At 46.7% G+C, this 20,953-nt stretch overlaps 1 protein-coding gene and 1 long non-coding RNA gene across 4 annotated transcripts; both read left to right on the forward strand.

Moving 5' to 3' along the window:
* Positions 1-340: 340 nt before the first annotated feature.
* Positions 341-2,559, forward strand: LOC142896608 (uncharacterized). The gene is made up of 3 exons (XR_012928380.1): positions 341-486; positions 1,035-1,152; positions 2,009-2,559. It is a non-coding gene; the product is annotated as an uncharacterized LOC142896608 (long non-coding RNA).
* Positions 2,560-7,244: 4,685 nt separating this feature from the next.
* On the forward strand, positions 7,245-20,712 carry LOC142896590 (carbohydrate sulfotransferase 15-like). 3 transcript variants are annotated; one of them, XM_076038349.1, is made up of 9 exons: positions 7,245-7,494; positions 16,546-16,640; positions 16,715-17,213; positions 17,844-18,186; positions 18,891-19,034; positions 19,167-19,326; positions 19,476-19,632; positions 20,115-20,262; positions 20,352-20,712. In XM_076038349.1, the coding sequence occupies exons 2-9, from the start codon at positions 16,612-16,614 to the stop codon at positions 20,540-20,542; spliced, it is 1,671 nt and encodes a 556-aa protein (XP_075894464.1). In that variant the 5' UTR covers positions 7,245-7,494; positions 16,546-16,611; the 3' UTR covers positions 20,543-20,712. The 3 variants fall into 3 exon arrangements, with proteins under 3 accessions (XP_075894464.1, XP_075894465.1, XP_075894467.1); XM_076038350.1 differs by having other exon boundaries at positions 7,245-7,490; XM_076038352.1 differs by having other exon boundaries at positions 7,245-7,490; positions 16,546-17,213.
* The last annotated feature ends 241 nt before the right edge of the window (positions 20,713-20,953 follow it).

Below are 20,953 nucleotides of genomic sequence, written 5' to 3' on the forward strand. Positions count from 1 at the left end.
AAAAAATGTTTTAAAGGTCCCCCCTCCCCCCAAAAAGAAAAAGAAAATCCCTGTTGGTGTTTCATCTGCCTGCTTATACGAGACACAGACGAGCAAAATCACATCAATAAGTGGAGCAGAGGATTTTTTTTTAAAGCGCTCTCATTAATTATGCAGCCGTTACAGACTGACTTCCACAGAAAACTTCTGCGGAAACAAAATAGCAACTTGCTGGAAATGACACTGAGAAGCGCAGTTAGACCGAAGCAAAACATTAAAGCTGTGGGCTGAAGGGACCGCAGCAATTTGCTTTAAAGCATTTTTGAAAATGTGATTCAGAGAGCCGAGGGAACACTGAGGGAACTGATGATTTAAAAAGGATTTAATAAAAGGCGAGTGGTGAAAGTGTATCTGTCAAGGAGGAATGTATTCCTGCTGCTCTTGCCATGAATCATGCAGCCGCAGAAGGTTACAGTGTCTTTGCGCACCCACCGGCCACTTTATTAGGTACGCCTTGCTACTCTGCAGACCTAACCGGTGGTTTTTGAGTTGGTCTGACCCCTGACCCCTGACCTCGACCAGGCATTTTCCTCAACACAACACAAACGCCCCCCACTGGATGTTTTTTCTCCTTTTGGCGACGTCTGTGGTGAAAAAAACCCCGATATTGCTTTTTAGTTTAGTGAGTTTATTTTGGTTGTTTTTCAATATTGTACATGCATCATACATTAAACAAAGCAATAATTATAATAATATGCATCTACCGAATTAGTGTAGGTTCAAGCCTTTGCTTTTTTTTTTTCCTAAGATGAGAAAGAGAGAAAAACAAGATGAAATACAAGTAAGAGAAATAATAGTAATAATGATAATTATAATTTTTAAAAACATCAGTAACAACAAGGACAATGGTTAGACTGCTAATAATAGTACTTATGTTCTGTGATGTTGTGGATCAGCAGCAGTTTGCCAAGCACTCAAACCAGCACGTCTGGGACCAGCAACTGTGTTCACCGTGCTCAAAGTCACCACCCGGCCCTCTTTCTTTCCCCATTCAGACGTTCGCTTTGTTTGCCTTCGCCACCTCCGCACGTCTCGAATGCCGCCGGGCTGCTGCCACGTGATTGACTGATTAGTCGCCAAGAGAATGAACATTTCATCTCATAAAGCTGCTGGGTGAGTGTGAAACACCTCAAGGTGGTTACTAGCTTGGCAAGAGATGCAACACTTGGGGCAAGTCAACGATTTACGGCAGTGAGGTTCTGCCGGTGGAAATAGTGTCTCGTAAATAAACAGAACAGGAATTCCAGGCCAAATCAATGAAGAAGCTAAAATTAAAGTACACATTTTGGGCAGTAGCTAATCTATATAGAGAGTTTTAGTCTATCAATAAAATCCAGTCTTCATCCACCAATCTGGCATTTACATATAACTTTTACATGAGAATTAACCAATATTCTTTCTTTCTTTCTTTCTTTCTTTCTTTCTTTCTTTCTTTCTTTCTGCCTCTACACAGGCCTCGTCCCCGCTCACCAGGGAAAACTGTGTGTTGGTTTCTTGAACTGCAGCCTTCAGAAACACTCATCTAATTCTCTCCTGGTGCTGCAGGACACAGGCAGTCGAGTCGACTGACCAGGCAGAAAGTCCGATTCAGAGATTAATACGAACGATTAAACAGCCTGAGCTCGTTATCTGCGATATCGCAACGTTTTCTCCGACTGGGCCAAATTGTTCTAAAAGGCCACTGCAAGGTTATTATTGTCATTCCAGCTTTTAGGGCCAAAAAAAAAAAGAAAAAAAAAAGCGGCACTCGTGGATATTTGATGGAATCAGTGGAATGGAGCACTTTTTGAAGGACGTGCTCTATTTTTAATATCCGTTAAATGCGCCGCAGTCGCCGGCCAAGAAAATGACAGGAATGCAAAAGCAGGTCCGGGAACAGTTTGCAGACATCCGTGTGACTTTTATTTTTATTTTTTTTAATGTGCGGACATTTCTCATAAATTCTTTGTATTTATGTCGCATCCTCCAGGTCAGCAGGGAGTCTGGCTGGGATGGAGGGCGGAGCTGCGTTCAGTGGCAGGGACCAATCAGCTGGCAGAAACAGCCGGCTTGTTGTGGATTTTTTTTTGATCAGCTCTATAAATTGAAATTCAGTTAAAGGTGTGTGTGTGCGTGCGTGCGTGTCTGTGTCGGGGTTCAGGGCCGGCCTGTTTGAAAATGCAGCGGCTGCGGCGGCTCCCCCTCCAGGTCACCGCTATGAAGGACCTCTGTGGCAGTCATGAAAATTTAAACAGCGCCATTATCCTCGTCTTTGCAGCTGTTTGATCCGACTGTCAGCGCCGCTCTTTTTTTTTTTTTTATCCCCTCCCCTCCTTCCTTTTCCCTTTGTGATGGGAGCACCAGCTGCTCGCTTCGGTCGGATTCTGTTTAATTCCTTGAAGCTAAAGCGCAAATTGCCCACAATTACATCACGCAGCCGCTGCAGCGAGGGAGACGGAGGCAAATGCCAAATCTGAACGCTGCCTCCTGTTTGCCTGCAGTCTGTCATCATTTCAGATGCCTGCTCAGCTGCTGCACACCAATGAAGAATATTGTATCAGAATTAAAAACATATTTCTCTGCGTTCATATATATATATGTATATATATATATATATATTGATATATACTCCAAGAATTTTTTTTGTCAATCTCTGAATGCGAGGCTTTAAATTTGTCGTGTGCAGATCCACCATTGATCTGCTCCTTTTATGAGCACTTCCCCGCTTTAGCAGAGCAATTTCTACTCAGAAATGCTTTACAAAAGTGAAAAATACGGTGTGAGAAGGACATAAAAAGTGGCAGAGCGGCTCAGCTGGACCGCAGCAAAGAGCCATTACGACTTGCGCCGAGACTTTCGACCCGATCAGAGTCCCGAGGAAACATTTGGATGCTTTCCCAGGTGAAGTTTCAAAGAAAAAAATAAAAGGTTAGTTTTTTTTTTTTCTTTTTTTTTGTTCAAGAGTGTTGCAGAGATGGCAGGCCAGTTTATATGAACGATGTCCTGGATAATTCTCTGGCAGGCACTGGGGGTGGGGGGGATTAAACTTGTCGGGTTCGTGTTTTATCCTGCCGCAGACGACGTGTTCTGATCTTCGCACGCGGGGGCCAGCGCGCACGCTGATGTGATTACAAGGCCATTGGCCCAGGAGTCGAGCGTGGAAACAGACTTTCCAGAGAAAGGAAAAGAAATGGGGAAAAAAAAGAAAAAGGCAGACGCGGCTCTGGCAATTAGTCTAATGTGATTTTTTAAAGAAAAAAACGTATATAAAAAATGGAGGGAGATTCCAGAGCTTTGAATCAACATGAAGTTTCTGCTGAAGTCTGGTTGGAGGCAGTGGGAGCGTTTTTTTTTTTGCCATCATCATCGTTCTAGGGGGAGACTCTGCTGCTTAAAACCTTGGAGTAGAAAATCTCGTCCACCCACTTATCAGCTTTTAAAAAACGACGCGGTGCCAGAAACGGTTGATGTTTGAACTGTTTGATATCCTCTCGTCCTCATCTGCCCAAACACAGCAGCTCTGTCCCGCACTTCCAATGCAGCGAAAGGTCAGCGGTGCTCATAACACAGAAGAGGACAGAGCGGCGCTGATAATTACACAGCGGCCCCCGACGCGCGACGGGCTGAGCTGCTGCTGCTGCTTGATGGCTCGTCCTACCCTCCGGCTCGCCCGCTCATTAGAGGCCATTATCTTGCCGCTGACTGCCGCGTGAACCGGTGGCAGCCATAATGAACCCCACCAACGCTGCTCCTTGAGGTCCTCAAAGGAGAGGCTAGGAGAGCGGCGCCCCTGTTTGCTGTTGTATGCAGGGGCGCACGCAAGGTTCTCCCCGGGACGAGCTGACAAGGTGTCCCCGTTAAGCCGGAGAAGAGGGAGCATCTCAGGTTCTCTTTTTATTCTCTTATCTGCAGCAAAGCACTCACCCTTGAAAGCAACTGTGTGTCTGCCTGGGCAGGTTTTAGCCCGGTCGTCTGTTATCATTTTTATTATTGTTACTATTCCGGAGCCGCAAAGCCACCACTGGAGTTCCTCGTGCAACGACAGCTGACAGTAAAAGTTGGAGCTCCCCAACGTCCTGTCTTTTCGAAAGAAAGAAACGTTGTTTAGCTGGTTGCCAGTAGAGTCGGTCAAGATGTCGAAGCATCAAAGTGAAACACGTTCGCACGAGAGAGAGAAGACCCCACTCACAATGTCTCACTTTGGGTCGTATCTTTCTTTTTGGTTTTCGATCTCAGACGCTGCGTTTCCATTACCCCTAGAATTGTGCAAAACCTAAATATTGGAATAAAAAAAACTGGGAATGGAAACGCCTAAACTTCGCTAAAAGGTTTTGACGCTCTCATTAGGCGGTTTAACAGACATATCGATGTAGAGGTATGTCGCAAAAGTGTCATGGAAACACTTTTTTTCCCCCGCATTTACGCGTCACCGGACGTGATGAACTGGGTCACGTGACCAGTTCACTTCAAGTGAAAATCGTGCGTTATGGTTGGATGGAGGAGGAGATAGAATATTTTTTCACAAGTAATCAAAGAGAAAAATATAACGACCATTTTTGACGACAAACAAACAAAAGCAAACGTAATCCTCGCGGGACCTGCAAATCGCAATTGCACTTCGTCGAAGTTTTAGAAATATCGCTTTTATATTGCGATGGAAATGCAGCTAGACACAGTGTCGTAACGATCACATTGCTCTTCCTAGCGTAGCGCTGCTCGCTGTTGGCTTGAAGCACAAAAAGGAGTTAAGAGCGATAGTGGTGCCATTCTGGAGTTCTTCAGTTGATAAGTGGTTGACATGAAAACAATATCTTTTGCGGGGGCTTCTGATTAACGGTTGCTGTCATCGCAGCTCTTGCTAAACATAGTTGAGAAAAGCTTAAAAAACACAAAACGTCATGGAAAATGGTGGGACACCAACATCTGGGAAAGACTCACTGATGTTAATCAATTCATCCTTCAAGAGACATCAGCGACGGCCCTGAATTCCACATTTGCTCAGTGATTAATTAAACCCCAGAAGGGAAAAGTGCACTGGCCACTGAGTGAGAAGACTTCCTCGGATCATCAGGCTTGGTCGCTTTAAACACAGAAAAAAATAAAAACAAATTTACAGGAATTCACTCAGCCTGCAGTGAATCTCTGTGAATAAACCACATCAATGGGAAATCACCACTCGGGATGTTGCTTCTTTAACCCCCCCCCACCCCCCACAAGTTTATTCAAATGTGACTTTATCTTGGTAGAGCAGCGTTTGCTTCGCAGGGCTCCCGCTTTTCACTTTACCACCAATGAGCCGTCTCATCTCGCTTCAAAGTTGCACAGCAGAGGCAGCCCCCCCCCGCCCCCCTCACCCCTACCCAGCCCCTCTATCCCTTTGCCCCCCTTCCCCCCCCCCTCCCCTTCCCCCTCATCCTCTGCGAGAAACAGATGTCATGACGAATGGAAAAGGAAACTGGCTCTCCGCAGCAGGGTTAATTTCCTTCCTGTGCAGAAGTCAATGTCGGGTCTCGCACAGGATCCTCTGCCTCCGAGGTTCAGTTTCACGTCTCGCTGGAAAAACTGTTCGCACCCTTTACAGCTGGTTCCTTTATATGACGACGTCGTCTCAGTGTTAAGCGAGCGATGTCACCCTGACAGATTAAGCTGCTGCGGTGAAAGGTGTTGGATAGTATAATATGTTCGAAGTCGCGTAAAACAAGCTTTATTCTTCCAGCCACGAAGGGGCCGAGCATGTAGGCCACCATGAGGTTTTTTTTTCCCAGTGAAGGCAATGGAAGTGGCCATTCTGAATAATAATTTCCCTCCTGCGCATTTAATTCCGCTGCGTCGAAGGTGAAATTCTCTCCATTGGTTTGGCTTGCGCACGAACCTCTGCGCTCTGTCGTTGCCCGACAGACAGAAGTCTGACATAACTGCGCTGTCAGCAGTCGGCTGTGTCACGCTGCACATCTGACCTCGTGCCTGCGTGTGTTTGTGAGAAAGGCTTCCCGCCTCAGAGCTCTGGTTAACATCAAACGGCACCTTCGGTCAAATTCACCAAAATCTATTTTGGTTGATTTTGCTCACATTTTTAACACGGAGACGGTCCCTTCGGATGGGAAAACACATCTTAACCCTTCCCACAAAATCATTCTGTAATTTGCTGTCCGTGGTGGCCCTGGTGACATTTTCAGGTAACCACCGAGCCATTCTTGAATTTCACCCACAACAGATTGTGGCCAACGTCGTTCCAGGATGCTGGCGCGGCGTCACCCAGTGTCCGGATGACTCCGCTGTCCACTTCCACTTGAAAAACACCAATGACGATATGCATTTCGGAGAAACATCAAATCACGCCATTCATCGTACTGCAGCTCTTGCAATGGTTAGGTTGTTTCTGGCTGCATGAAAATTACTTGAGTGCTAACTCACATCAATCCCTATACAAGAGGCTATTTTTGGCTAAAAATGACCTTTCTTTTGGACATGTTTTTCATCCATTAGGGACACTGGTACACTGTAGACACCCACTGGCTGGGCTTTGTTCCCCCTGTCAACCTTAAATGATGATAATACAGATAAGACAAGGGCGCCAGAGCCAATATCAACACAGAGACACATATCGCATAGAGGTGAATTGTACATTCTTTGGCTAGACAGTCCCTTTAACTCTATTCCTGTGCAGCCAAAGATGAAACCCCACACATGCCGCATTCATCCTCCAAATTGACTGCAGACCAAACAGTCAATAAAATACTTTTTTTTTTTTTTTTTTTACATTTTCCTTTTTAGACAAGCAAGCAGAGAATCAATAATAATGGGATTAATTGAGGACTGGAGTGCTGCAGGCTGCTCATGAAACGACTGCAGAGCGGCCAAATTAAATAAAACAGACCTTATACAGCAAATGTGGACTCGTTGTGGCCGCTCGCCGTGGAGCATCATGGGAGATCGCATGGGGCACGGCACAGTAAAGAATCAGACCCTTTTATTCCCGGACTGGTGCGTTTGTTGATTCACCCATTAATTGTTGCCATTGTTAGCGGCAACCACTCACCTCGAATGTCCTTTTTTTTTTTTTTTTTTTTTTTTTTTTACGTCACAGCACGACGAGGACGCGTTCGAGCTTGTTCAGAACTGCACCGCAGCTTCCGGCGCCTCTCTACGATTGTGCGCGCCTCCCCCTCCTCCTCCTCCTCCTCTTCCTCTTCCTCTTCCTCCTCCTCCTCCCCTTCATTGGTCGCAGCGCAGCGCGCACCAGAGGCGCAGTCAGATGGAGACTCCGGAAAGTGGCGCGTATCCGAGGCGAGGACCAGCCGGCGCCCGCGACACCTGAGCTCTGCCGTCACCTCGCCAGGATTCCGGCCGCGCACGTTTCACCGAGGTCCGGCGTGCGGGACACCTGTCGACCCCGTTTTGGATCTCCCCGGTTTGCGGGTCACGATGGTCGGAGTCCAGAAGCGCGCGGATTGAAGTCTCCCAGCTTTACAGTGAGTATGTGGCTGCTTTTCTTTTAATCCATAAAGTACTTTTAAACAATTAAACCTTATAAAATTCACATTTTTAAAACGGGCGTTTTATTGTAGCGTTTAGACGTTGGTCTTCCTGTTGTTTTTTTTTTACACTTTAAGTTCAAACTGTGCATCTGCGTCTTCTAATGGGGTGAACTCACCCTTTATTTGCTCAAGTAGAAGGATCAAAAAATTTGTTACGCAGGTGCGTAAAAAAAAAAAGTGCTGAAATTCTGCTGCGCACACGTCTGAGCCTCTTTCAAGGATTCAAACTAAAAATCCCCCAGTTTGGATTTCTTACGTCTCTGAACAGCTGCGAGCTGTCTGCGGGTCTCTGGGGGGTGGTGGGGGCTTCAGAAGACCCTCGGTCGCACTGTGCCACCAGTGGGACTGTGTCGTGAGGATAGAATAAAACAAACAACCAAAAAAAGTGCTGTAAACACTTGCCCACATGTCCCCGAAGCCTGGCGTCTCCCTAGTGGCCTCTTCGTTTATCCTTCTGTTTACTGCATCATCATTTTTTCTCTCTGCCTGCCCGTGACAGATCCACCACCAACTCCAACACCAACATCACCAACACAAACACCACCTTTCCCTGATTCCTTACATTTCCCCTCAACTGTCAGGCAAGGACCAATTTGCCATGTTCTTATCGTGTTCTTATCGTGTTTGTTTTTTTTGCGGCGTTATGTAACCGCTGATGTGTGACAGACATGTTTCTGTTGTGACACTCCGCTGCTCGTTGCTCTCCAGTTTCCCGGCTGCGGCTCTTTGCTCAGAAAAGGGAGGCAGACCGCTGGGACGCTGACGGGTCAGCAGGATGAACTTTGACCTTTGGACAAACTCCCGGTGATGCTCCAGGAGTCGCTGAGGTTGCGTTTTTATCATGAAGTGGCGAGTCAGAGATCAGAGGCTGGAGGAGGAGAAGAAGCAGGAGGAGAAGGTGGGGGGGAGACTGTTCTGCTCGTTTGTTCGTCTCTCCGCGCCTCATTAATGCACTCGCAAGCCGGGCCTCGTGGCTCCAAGTTTGCCCTTCGTTCCTAGCTTGCGGAACAAACACACGGTGCTGCCGGGGATCCGTCAGTGTCGCTGCTTCTCTTGGCAGCGAGCTCCGACGGCGGCGGGCTGAGCTAATGCCTGAAGTATGCGAGGGGAGCGAGAGAGGCAGAGCGCAGGAGCCCCGAGCCTGCGCCACATCGCAGTGTTTAGACTCCGGCGTGGGGGTCCGCCACAAATGGAAGAAAGGGTTCCCGTTACAGCGCATTAGGGAATGTGGGAGGAGAGCGTGCGCGATAGTCAAAGTGTTCTGGCAGCGGCTCCCGCTTTTTCTATTTACGGAGAGATGAGCCGTTTATAACTGAGTGTAAGTGTCTCGGCGACAGCGGCCGCGCACTGTCTTTCAAAAATCGTGGAAATGTTTTTTTTTCGTGGCAGGGAGTCCAACATCTGTCTGCCTCTCTGCCACGCCGGCATCGAACCGCGAGGCTGATTAACTTTCCATCCCTCCGTCGCTCTGTTGTGCGGGACTTTATCTCTCCCTCAGCTGAACCGCAAAGGCTTCGTTTTCACTGCAGTTTATCTTCGGAGAGGCTCCGTAGCCTCTTGCCTCGTGTCCGCCAGGAGTCTCACATTCGCATAGTTTTATGTCTGCGTGTCTTTTTTTAATCACCGGAAAATAAAATGCGTCTAATGTGGAATATTAAGTGAACACGGTTCTTTGTTGGCTTACAATAGAGTAGAACAGAACAAAAGAGAATGTCTTCATTGAGCCCCTGCACTGTGCGGTCATGTACGTCCTATTGCAACCCCGGCCTTCTGAAAGTGAGACATTTCAACTGCCATAAAGTGGTTGCAGCTTCAAGCCAAGACACGATCTTTCGCTCCAGACGGCTCAAAAATAAACAAGGGCGAAGATCAGTGCACACAAATCAGACGTCTTTCATGAGCTCCACTTTGCCGAGGCCCTGAATGGACCCAGCGGTGAGTCACTGGCAAAGTATACATACATAAATACACACACGTATGTATATATGTATTTTATATATATATATATATACATATGTGTGTGTGTATATATATATATATGTATATATATATATATATATATGTGTGTTTATATACATATGTATATATATGTTTGTATATATTATATATATAAAGTTTGCCTGAAGTGAAATCATTGTTGGCCAGTGCTGGAAAAGCAAACAAAATGAAGTCAGACGTGATTCACAAGATACGGTAATGTTTCATGGCACTCAGCAGTTCCAGTAAAAGCACAAAGGCGGTGAAGCTGCTTTTTGGATTTCGTAACTTTAGTTGTTTTTTTTCTGCCAGCTCGAGGTTGCAGGAGGTTACAAAAAGGTTGCAGGAGGTAATAATAATTAGGAGAGCCAACAACAAGTGTGATCAAGCTGTGTTCAGTTGGGCAAAACAAGAAAAAACAGGAATCAGCCACGCGACCTCGTCACGCACAACACAGTTGAGTGACAGCTGAAGTCGGAAGGCATTAAGTTCCTGAGTTGCAGCTGGGACCGAGTTTTCTTTTCTCAAAAGCAAGACGCTGACAAGCAGCATGACCGGGCAGGAGACCATGACGTGACTGGTGGTTTTGTTTTGTTTTTTTAAACTCATGACAGGTTAAAACACCACACTGGGTGTAGTCGCCCTTAGGAAAAGGTATTTTATCTTCTAACACATGAACCAATAAACGTAATCAGGCCGATAATAATCTGCAATACAATCGTGCTACTGTGGTAGGAGAAGCTTTTTAGGGAGTTAAATTTGGATAGTTGACACAAGACTCCATCCATGTGACGTGTAAATGAGAAAAAAGTGCTTTCATGACACTTTTGCGATATAACGCTATATCAATACGTATAGCTACTGTAACCGTAAGTGAGAAAGAATTCTATCCGGCCAGCGTCCATGTGTCAATGTTGCAGTTCCCCCAGGCCGACAGAGGTGGCAGTAACGGCATTGATTGACTGATTAAAGCCTCACCCTCGGCTCGTGTGCCGCAGCTTTTATCATTTTCCTTTGTTTTGTTTTTTTTGTCGCCACATTTCGAATATACCGAAGCAGTTCACATTCTCAGCGTGAAGCCAAACCGATTGCTGCACGATGTTCTGTGGAAAGCTGGTTTGCGGACGCTGAGCCACTCTGCGAGATAATGGCCATACGTAGGCGTGTCGGCTCATGAGCATTTTGTCGCTAAGCCAGGCACATAGTCGGGTTTTTTTTGCCCTCTAAAACGTGTCCACGAATAAATTACGTTCTAGCTGATATTTCATGGTGGAAAAGCCAACAAGTAGCAGCAGCGCAGATGGTACACAGGAATATATTTCACACTCAAAAAAAAAAGAAAAAAGTTTTGCTTGTTTTTAATCCTGGATCTGTTGCGTATTTATTCGTCCGTGTACAATAAATAAACAACTCTTAAAAGACAAAGTCGCGGCCTCAGCGGCTCAGAAAGTCCCTCCTGCTTTTTAAAACTGCGTGTTCTCTAAACAGTAGGATTAATGTCACACTGGCTTTAACAACAGCGCCTCCATAAAGTAAACAATCTTTTTGCCATTATGGTAACATTGGCGTGCAGATGTACACACTCGCGCTGAGACCGACCCAGATGGTACACGCAGGGCCGCATCTGCGCGCCAGATGTCCTTGGCGGCGTCCTCGGCCACCGAGTCCGGGCAGACGGAGGCGGCGCAGTCAAAGAAGAGTTAAATATTTCTGCTGCGTCTTTTCTCAGCGTGAGTCTGCGCTGTTTAGACTGCGCCACCGCTTTAACGGAGCGCTTATTTAACCGATTAGGGAGTCAGATTCCTATGGGCCGAACATAACTCTCCACCGTCAGAGAGCTGACCCCATCAACAATCCTTCCTGACGGGGAGGGGGGAACAGGCTGGGGAGGACGAGTCCGGATGGACCCGATGTTTTGACATATTTGTGCTCACCCTTAATCCGATTGTGAGAAGAAACAGAAGACGGGCAAATATCTTAATTCCCCCGAAAGCCTCCCAGCTGAGGGGACAAATCTTCGATTTCTGTCCCTCAGACTGGAGACTTGTGATCTCTCTGTCACCTGCACGGAGAGAAATCCCCCTCCCCCCCCCTGCCCCCCGTCGGATTTCCTTTTGTGGCACGAACGACTCCCGTTTTCCAGCGGCTGGGAACCTGCCAAGTCCCAGTCACAGAGTGTACTGTACGAGGCCGAGGTGTGCTTGCGCAGCTGTAAACATGGAGACATGATTAAAACATGTGTCGGGAGAGAAGCAGGGGGACGATGCCTGCTGGCGCGACTGGCTTTTTTGCGCTGATGTCGAACAGAACATCTGCATCCAGCATGCAGTTTCTTTTCTTTTCTCTTTTTTTTTGAAATCTCCGAGAGGGATGCTGAATTGCCGTGGGTTTCCTGGCAGTAGTGCAAGAGTTGGTCGAGGCTGGTTGGCATTATTTTCTCTCGGAGGGTAAATAAAGAGGGATAAATTACAGGATGCAGGACAGACGGGAGGCAGGAGGGCGAGGAGATGTAGATTTAGGAGCCCCAGAAGGAATCTCGGCAAATGAGCCAAGGAGACGAACGAGGGGCCGCTGGCCCCGTCAAGACAAATGCTCTCAAGTTCCGGCGCGGTGTCGCTTCTCCTCGTATGTTAGGCAGCGGCGAGAGCAACGGCCTCGCGGTCCAAACACGCGTCATTTATCACCGGAGCAAAAGGTTGAGTCCCCCGACGGTTTTCACGCACAGCCGGCGCTAATTAAAAATAATGAGCTTTTGTGGTTCTTCCGCGAAACGGCGTACGAGCTGTCCGTCCGTGTGACGGAGCGACCTCCGGCGCAGATGTGCCCGTCAGGACGTGGATTTGAGATCCTCAGACGACCGCGGGGCGGCGAGTGAATCATGGCGACCGGTGACAAACAACCACCGCTCTATCCCTCAATAGCTGTGTTTCCATTACCCCTCGAATTTCGCAAAAGCTAAATATCGCAATAAAAAGCTGGTAATGGAAACGGCTAAACTTTAAAAAAAAAAAACAACTCTCAAATACCGCTAAAAGGTTTTGATGCTCTCATAAGGTGGTTTTTCAGACGTATCGATAGAGCGGTATATCGCAAAACTGAAACACTTTTTTCATATTTACACATCACTGGATGGGGTCACATGACCAGTTCACTTCAAATTCAAATGGTGGAAACACCTGCAAATCGCAATTGTACTTTATCGAAATTTTAGAATTGTCGCTTTTATTTTGCGAAAAACGGTAACGGAAACGCATCTACTGCTGCCGGTTTTGCTTGGGCTGTAGAGTTGAAAGATATGTGGCAGACACACACATAAAAATAATAGGAAATACCGCTCATATGTCAACGGCCAGCTGAGTTTCCACAGAAATGGTCTCGACCGACGTGGGTGACACCCACTCACACCAGGCTGGTTTTGATTTACCCACCACGTTCAGCGGTTAAATTTGTTGCAGATTCTGGTGGAATCAGTTCTCACAATATTTTTAGGGCCGCCGACAGTTCCACATGCTCTTGGCTGAGAGATCTGATCAAGCAAAAACAAAACAAAAAAGTCATTCATTAGCAGGCACAAGATGTGTTCTGGTAACTTTGGAGTAACTGGAGCCATAGTGAGGCTCTCACTTGAACTACACTGGAATTTTCCTAAGAACCGTTTAGGGATTCTTGTGGGATTCTGCATAATCAGCTCTCAAAAGACATACAACATTAGAGCGAATCCCCAAAGTGAGGACAGAATAATTCAATAGCTTCATGGTGGTGGCCAAAGCACTTCTTCCTCCTCCTGACTGGTCATGAGGTCAGACCTGGGGATGCAGACTTGTGGACTTTTGCTTGTGGAAACATTGAACAACGCGTCATTTCGCAAAGTCGATTGTTTACCGCGCGGAATGCAGAATATGGATGCTGCCTCTCAGAAATGTGCGATGTTGGGAAGCAGCTGCACTCTTTAGATTGCGTGGCAGTCCGCCCACTTCACTCCGGACAGATTGCTCTCTGGATTTTTTTTTCTGTGGAACAGTTATCACAAAAACAAGGAAATCCATCCCCCCACACATAGCCCACATAGTTTCTGCAAGTTTTAAAATGAGAGCGACTCCTGGTGGTAAGAGCCAGTGAAGTGTTGAATGATTCCAGACGTTTGTACACATTGCTCGTGCCATATATGCATTTCTGATTTTCTTTAAATATTTGGAAAAGAGAGGTTTTCTCGTGTTTTGTATCTCAAGATGTTTTTCGACTGCCACTGGTAACCAGCTGATACGAGCGTGTGGCTCTGCGGAAGGTGGTTTGACGTTCAGCACTTCTGCTGTAGACCATTTTGTCCTCAGAACAGTCTTCACCTTGTTTGTATCCTGATCCCTGCTGAGCTTCAAGTGGAGAACCGGCAATGCAGCAGACTCCGGGGTGGGAAAGAAGTTCAAGCAGTGGGATAAAGCTTTGAGTTTGACGCACAGGCAGGCAAAAGAGCAAAGGTATCCAGTTCAAGAGGCCCATGACAAACTATTATCAGCGAGGCTCCAGCGAGAGTTAAGATCTGTCATTCAGGGGTGCAAAGTGTCTCAAAGAAGGAGGCTGAGCAAGACGTGTCTTTTGTTATTTTCCGTGTTTTAAAAATCTCCGTATTTCTCCGCCTGTGTGCGAAGCAGAAGTTTGGGCTGCAGAGTTGCCGTACAGAAGAAACACATCAGTGAAGATGAATGATGCCTGGCTGATGCCTGAAGTATCACAGCCCAGCCTTGACAAGTTCACATCGTAAACCAGCCACGATTCGCACATTCAGTTCTGCAAATTGTGCCGCTAAAGAAGGTTTGCGTTGAGGCTCGGGACTATTTTGATTCAGATGCTTCACTGATCCCCCCTGGAGGGGAAACCACAAATCAGTTCTTAGACCCAAGCTCTGTGTTCCTGCACGTTTGCTACCTCATTTCTCAAATCTCCGCACATTTTTCATGCTATTTCCAAATCGCTCTCTCCTGCCGCACTTTTTGATTTTTTAATGGGGGATTGCAAGATGCAAAGACAGGAGAGGGAGGAAATTAACTTGGATTCACAGTAATGAGCAGGTGCAGAGGTGGTGAAGGCAATCGTACTTGAATGGAGCGTCGGCCCATTTTATGCATTTGAAGACACGGATAGAAATAGAAAGTAAAGGAAGAGAAGGAGATAAGGGAGCTTTGCACACATCGGGGGGGGGGCAAGGAACCAGAAGCAGCAGTGTTCAGTGACGCCTTAAACTGATCCATTTTGTGAAGAGCTCAATTAGGAGGCCAATTCAAAATCCACAAACCAAACCAAATCAAACATTGTGGATCAGAACATGGGGCAATAAATGTGCAAGACTTGAAATTGAGAAAAGTGTGAGACGGCCACCTCGTAGGTCTTCCTCTTGGTGCTCACTTTAGGGCACAGAGGGCACTTGATGCAGACTGCGTGTGAGTGAACCACAGCACAATGTTCAACTTGTTCAAGTATGTCAACACGAAATAAATAAATAACCAAACAAGAATCTGTGTTGCATCAAAGCTGCATGACAGGAAAACGAGTCATTGGCTATAAGCCCGTCGTTGTTTTGGATCTAGGTTTTTTTTGTTGTTGCAATTGTTGCAAAGCAGGGCATGAGTCAGCTGTTTTTCTGACCTCATAGCAGTGCTCATGATGTGCGTGAGCAAAAACACCTTGTGTGTATATACAGTCTGAGTTTCCCTTGAGTCTAGTGCCTGCTGTTTTTGTCTTCTCTGTCAGAGAACCAGCCTCTACTCCCTGTCAAGTTTGTCTGCTCCTTAATCTGTCTAGTACCTACCACATAGTATCTACTATGTACAAGGTCGTATGCATTAGGTATTATCAAGCATGTTCTAATTAGTATCTCATAGGGATGAATTGATGAGCAGCGATTTTTCCTGAGAACCTAAATTTCACAATGAAAAATGTGTTCACATTATTTACAACAACAAATGTAAAAAAAAAAAAAAGTTGATTAAATTCTTAATTGATCTATTAATCGATAATCGATCAATTGTTAACATCCCTGGTATCTAATATGTACCATGTAGTATCTAGTGTGTAGGATGTAGTGTCTAGTACAGGCATGGGCAAACTACGGCCCGCGGGCCACATCCGGCCTGCTGCGTGTCTCTGTCCGGCCCGCGCGAAGCCAGTCATAAATCAACTGGTATATAGTATATACTAGTATCTAGTATGCATTAGGTAATATTCAGTATGTATTAGAAAGTGTCTAGTATTTCTCATCATGACTGAGTATTTGGATCGATATGACATGCACTACAATCAATATAATCAAAACACATAAATGACAGAAAAGAAAGCATGGCTAACAAATCAATGGTTTGCAAATAAAAACTACATTCATTCACACAAAACATTCGGCCATTCTCCCCTCGACACGCTCCACTGAGGACGGAGCAGTGCTGGTGTTCGGAGCCGGTTCGAAACAATCCTACCTGATGGGTAAACAAGCCTGAAGAGTATTTTAAAAAAACTTTCACACCTTGATGTCTGGGATCCAGGGTGAAAGGGAGCCTGGAGAAGATAAAGCCCACTCTGTTATTATCCTGAAGGAGGGAGAGGGGAAGGAAAACAAGGTAGCGCACACTTGTGTCAACACCTGACCCGCTTTGCCTTGTGAAGAACCTTGATGTTAAAAATAATATTTCCCGGTTAAGCAAACAGAGTTCTCAGCGGGCGCGTATAATAATCATGTGTTTCCAGCCTGGAATTACAGAGTAACTATTATTCCGACCTTACGGGTCTCTGAGTAGGACTCAGCGTGAGGTTCCGCGGCCCTCAATATAAGGCCAGAGATTTCCAGCCAGCAGACCCCACATCTCGATCCCACCACATTTCATAAATGTCTCCTATACATACGTATATATTTATACACCTTCCTTAGCCGTGACTAAAATACTTCACGTTTTTTTAATTAGAGGGGGAAAAAAAGCCACCCTGCCTGTTTTAACAGGTGTTTCTGATTTTTTTTTTTGTCCTCCAGGAGGCTCCGCTCAAGATGACGATGCGCATAAACGAAGACGAACGATGGGCCGCAAATTAGAAACTGATGAATGGGAATATCGCAGCCTCCCCCCCGTGGGTGCATCTCAGTCGTGAGTAATTTCCTGTCCCCCTCCTCTTACATGCTGACTCGGCTGCTTCCGTGTCAGCATGGCACTGTCGGACTGCACGCGCGGGAGCGACGCCCAGCCGAAGCCCAGCTACAGGCTCCTCGCCGTCCCCATGGCCGAGGGCGGACGCCGCGGGAGCAGACCCATCACGACCTTCCTCCCCTTCAGGCACGCCGCCTCGTCGGGAGACACCGACAGGAAGTGGCCCTTTGCCTCGCCGCTGGCCAACCTGCGGAGCGTCTCCAAGGTCAAGGTGGTGAGCGTCCTGATGGGCTTGACGCTGGTCTTTGTCGTGGCCGCCTCCTACGTCCTGGCCTGGGACAGCAAGGGACTTTTATTCACCCCGCAGCCCCCTGATAGATTCAGGCCCGCGTTCGTCCCGGGCAGTACGGCGGTGACGGCGGCGGCGGTGGCGGCGCACGCCCCCTCCAAGGGTTTCCTGGACATGAAACAGCTGGTGAAGCTCATCAGCTCCAAACTCCAGTACGCACCGAGGAGGGTTCCCAGGCGATGGGAGGTCACAGAGACGGATTCTCGTGTAAGTCTGTGTGCAAACTGAGCCTGTTTGACTTTGTTTTGAGTTAAGTGCGGCGGCCATAAGTACTAATTTTGGCGGCCTCGTAATGACGCGGTAGCTCTGCTATTTGTGTGTCAGAGCTGAAATTTGTCAGCTCCTCGGAGGTAAATATTGGTTTACACGCCGCGTTAAGTGTTGCTAAGTGCCTGACTCTCGTGGCTCGGCCTTGTTTTGACCTTAATTGGGTCGGCAGACCTGACAGCAGACAGCACAGAGACGGTTAGAACCGTCATGTCTCTACTAATGAAATGGCAGTTTGCACAGAAACAAGTCACACCTTGGGTCCAAGTGTCCCGCTGCCCTTTGTCACAGTTGTTTTGACGTATGACGAGAACACATGACGGAGCCAGAGGCTTGACTTAGAAGTGTTTTTCAACCTTTTTTTGAACCACGGCATATTCTTTTCATTGAAATTGGTTAATTTTTCATGGCACATTACTGACATTATCTCACAGCACACTAGTGTGCCGCAGCGCAGTGGTTGAAAAACAAAAAGAAAGTAGAAGGTCGTCAGCTTTAGAGAAGACCTTCATACGAGCGCCAGGAGATTTTCTGTAATCACTCTCGACATTTTGTCCCCCACCTCCGCAGTTGTTTTCTGTAATTCCTCGCCATTTCCTGCCCAGCGTCAAGAGCCCCTGCTGGTACGAGGAGTTCTCCGGCGAGCCGGCCGCCGACCCCTACAGGAAGAACCTGTTCACGCTGCGCTCCAGCAGCTTCAAGTCCGTGTGCGAGAAGCTGAGGGCCGACTTCGGCCGCCACTTGCGGCGGCGCAAGGACGGAGGGCTCCTACGCCTGCGCTGCCTGCCCTTCTTTTACATCGTCGGCCAGCCCAAGTGCGGCACCACCGACCTGTTCCACCGGCTGCTGCTGCACCCGGAGGTCATGTTCAACACCATGAAGGAGCCTCACTGGTGGACGCGCAAGCGATTCGGTGAGCGCCGAGTGTTGTAGGATATCATTTAAAATATTGTCTTTCAGTTCAAGGTTAAGCGTGTAATAGTTGTTGATTTCGAAGAAGAAACAGCGACATCAAGTGGTGACATTTTAGATTGCAAGGCCTTTACTCTTCCTCCCACTCCTGAGCCTTGCCAGTGAGCTACGATAGCATGTGCACCCAAACCTGATTATCTCATCCACCTTCTTCTTCATTGGTTTTTTTGAAGACACGTGCCTTCACCCTAATTATCAAACGTGCTGTGTGGAAATATGGCTGTGCAAGATGGCAGCTAACTGTTAGCAAGACCCTTGTTCTATGTGTATTCTTATATATATTTGAGAGCCGTTTGAAGGGTATGATAACCAAACTACTTACTTTTATTGTACTGCGATTATACACTTTTATTAATGTATTTATCGGCAGTATATTTTAACAATAAGCTTTTCACAATATTAAGGTTAGTTCAAACCAAATATTACACTCTGGACCTTTGAACAAGAGCCAACATGTTAAAAGCGGTTGATTAGGAAACAGCAGTTACTAAAAAGAATATGTGTGACTTATAATTGAATTTATCTAGAAAAAAGGCAACTTTTGCCTGTTTGTCAGGTCTTTGGTGTTCACATTCAGCAAACGTTAAAGTTTAATGTTGAAAAGATGTGTAAAGTGACAGTATGACTCATCTTATTTTGGTTCAGGCTACATCCGTTTCAAAGACGGCTTCAAGGAAAGTTTTCCCGTGGAAGACTACCTGGATCTGTTTGACTTGGCAGCCCACAGAATTGACGAGGTCATCAATGGAAACTCCAGTGGAAAGCACCGGGCGCTGCAGTTCATAACAGGTGAGCACATCCAAAGCCTTTTGTGTCGTACAGTTGTTTTTTTCCACTATCACTTCCAACGCTTGGATGTCTGCATGTCAGTCAAACATCTGTCGCCACAGAGTGATACTCCAACTGTCCTGATGCTGACAGGTGAAGCCAGTGCATCCACCATGTGGGACAACCAAGCCTGGAGCTACGTCCACAAAGAGGAGGAGGAGGAGACCGAGCCTCCATTTCTGGCCCAAGACTTCATCCACGCCACCCAGCCCGGCGCCAGGATCATCGTCATGCTGAGGGATCCAGTGGAAAGGTACACTACGAAAAAGAGAAATAGGAAAAAAAAAAGATCTGTCGGCACATCTGGCCGGATGCAGCTGCTGACCGACTGTTTGCTTTGGATGCAGAAGTGGCTCACACCTCTCTGTCTGTCTGTCTGTCTGTCCGTCTGTCTGCCTCCAGGCTTTATTCTGACTACCTGTACTTTAAGATGGCCAATAAGTCAGCAGAGGACTTCCATCAGAAGGTGGTGGATTCCGTGCGCCTGTTTCAGTCCTGCTTGTCGGAGAGGTCGTTTCGCTCCTGCGTCTACAACACCAGCCTATCCAACGCCATGCCGGTGAGCTGGAGGAGCTCCTTATCAACCACTCTGAGAATATATGTGTTTTTTTTGTTGGGTTTTTTCTAACCATGTTAGCTGGTTTTTAGTGGAGATCAGGGCCTTCCTGTCTCTGCTCCTATGGCGTGACCTTAGCTGACCGAACACAGATGACAGCACAATTGTGAGGGATTAAGACGGAAAAAATACGATCATCACCTCCCTTTGGAATAGAGTCAATATTTTAATCAAAAACTTGGTAAAAAGTTATTTTTTTTTATAACTGTTATTCAGGACGAGGGACACGCAGGATTCTTTGCTTCAGTCGCTGGTGTTGTCGTGTGCTGCCCTCTTGTGGTCTTATTGTGTCAGTGCACAATCTTCCAACAACACTCGTAATCTTTTCTTAAAAATGAATACTAAAGCAACATCATGAAAAAAAAAGCAATGCTGTGCAGGATGAACCATGTTGATCACATGACTTGATGTGTCCGCCCGCGCAGGTGAGGCTGAATCTCGGGATGTACATCATCTTCCTCCTGGACTGGATGACTGTGTTCCAGAGGGAGCAGATTCTGGTGCTGCGGCTGGAGGACTATGCAGCCAACCTCAGAGTGACCATCAATAAAGTGTTTGATTTTCTCAGTGTGGGTACGTAGACATCGAAATCTGCAGAAAACTCCTGCTTCTCACCTCCCCTCTGACGCTAGCGACCATCGTGCCCCTTCGTCCCCCTGCAGGTCCGCTGTCTGCGCAGGCCGAGGCAGCGCTGACCAAACGGCCGATGCTCAACACCCGGCGAGCAGCGGACAGGAATTTGGGCCCGATGCTGCCCGCCACCAGAGACCTACTCAGGGAATTTCACCATCCTCTGAACCACAAACTGGCCAGTGTGCTGGATAACAAAGCATTCCTCTGGGACAACACCTAAAGGGGTGGCCCTGACGGAGAGCGGAAATGTTTATGAATGCATCAGTCTGTGGATGTGCGTGGAGTCGTGTGAAGCTCTGAACAGTGTGTTATTTTTTGTGATATTTATTTTTCAGAAGAATGTGATTCTAAGAGTCAAGAACAATAAAAAAAAAAGTTCTTTTTTCATGAGATTCTTGGCAGTTTTCAAAATCCATAAAATAAATATAAACATAAAATAAACTACTGGAATTACAAGTTCATAAAATTATGTATTTTTTTTTTTTAAATCTATGGCCTAATATAAGTGGGTCTATTATTATAATATTCACCTAAATATATATATATTTTTTAAAAAAGCAAATGTTCTTTCATTCTGATCCTTACAATGTTTGGGTGTCCCGGTCCTTGAATGGGCAAAGGCGATTAAAAG

The sequence above is a fragment of the Nelusetta ayraudi genome, unplaced genomic scaffold (genome assembly GCF_046127955.1).
Source record: "Nelusetta ayraudi isolate G7.1 ecotype Tasmania unplaced genomic scaffold, CSIRO-AGI_Nayr_v1 ptg000056l, whole genome shotgun sequence".
In the NCBI taxonomy this organism is placed as follows: Eukaryota; Metazoa; Chordata; class Actinopteri; order Tetraodontiformes; family Monacanthidae; genus Nelusetta; species Nelusetta ayraudi.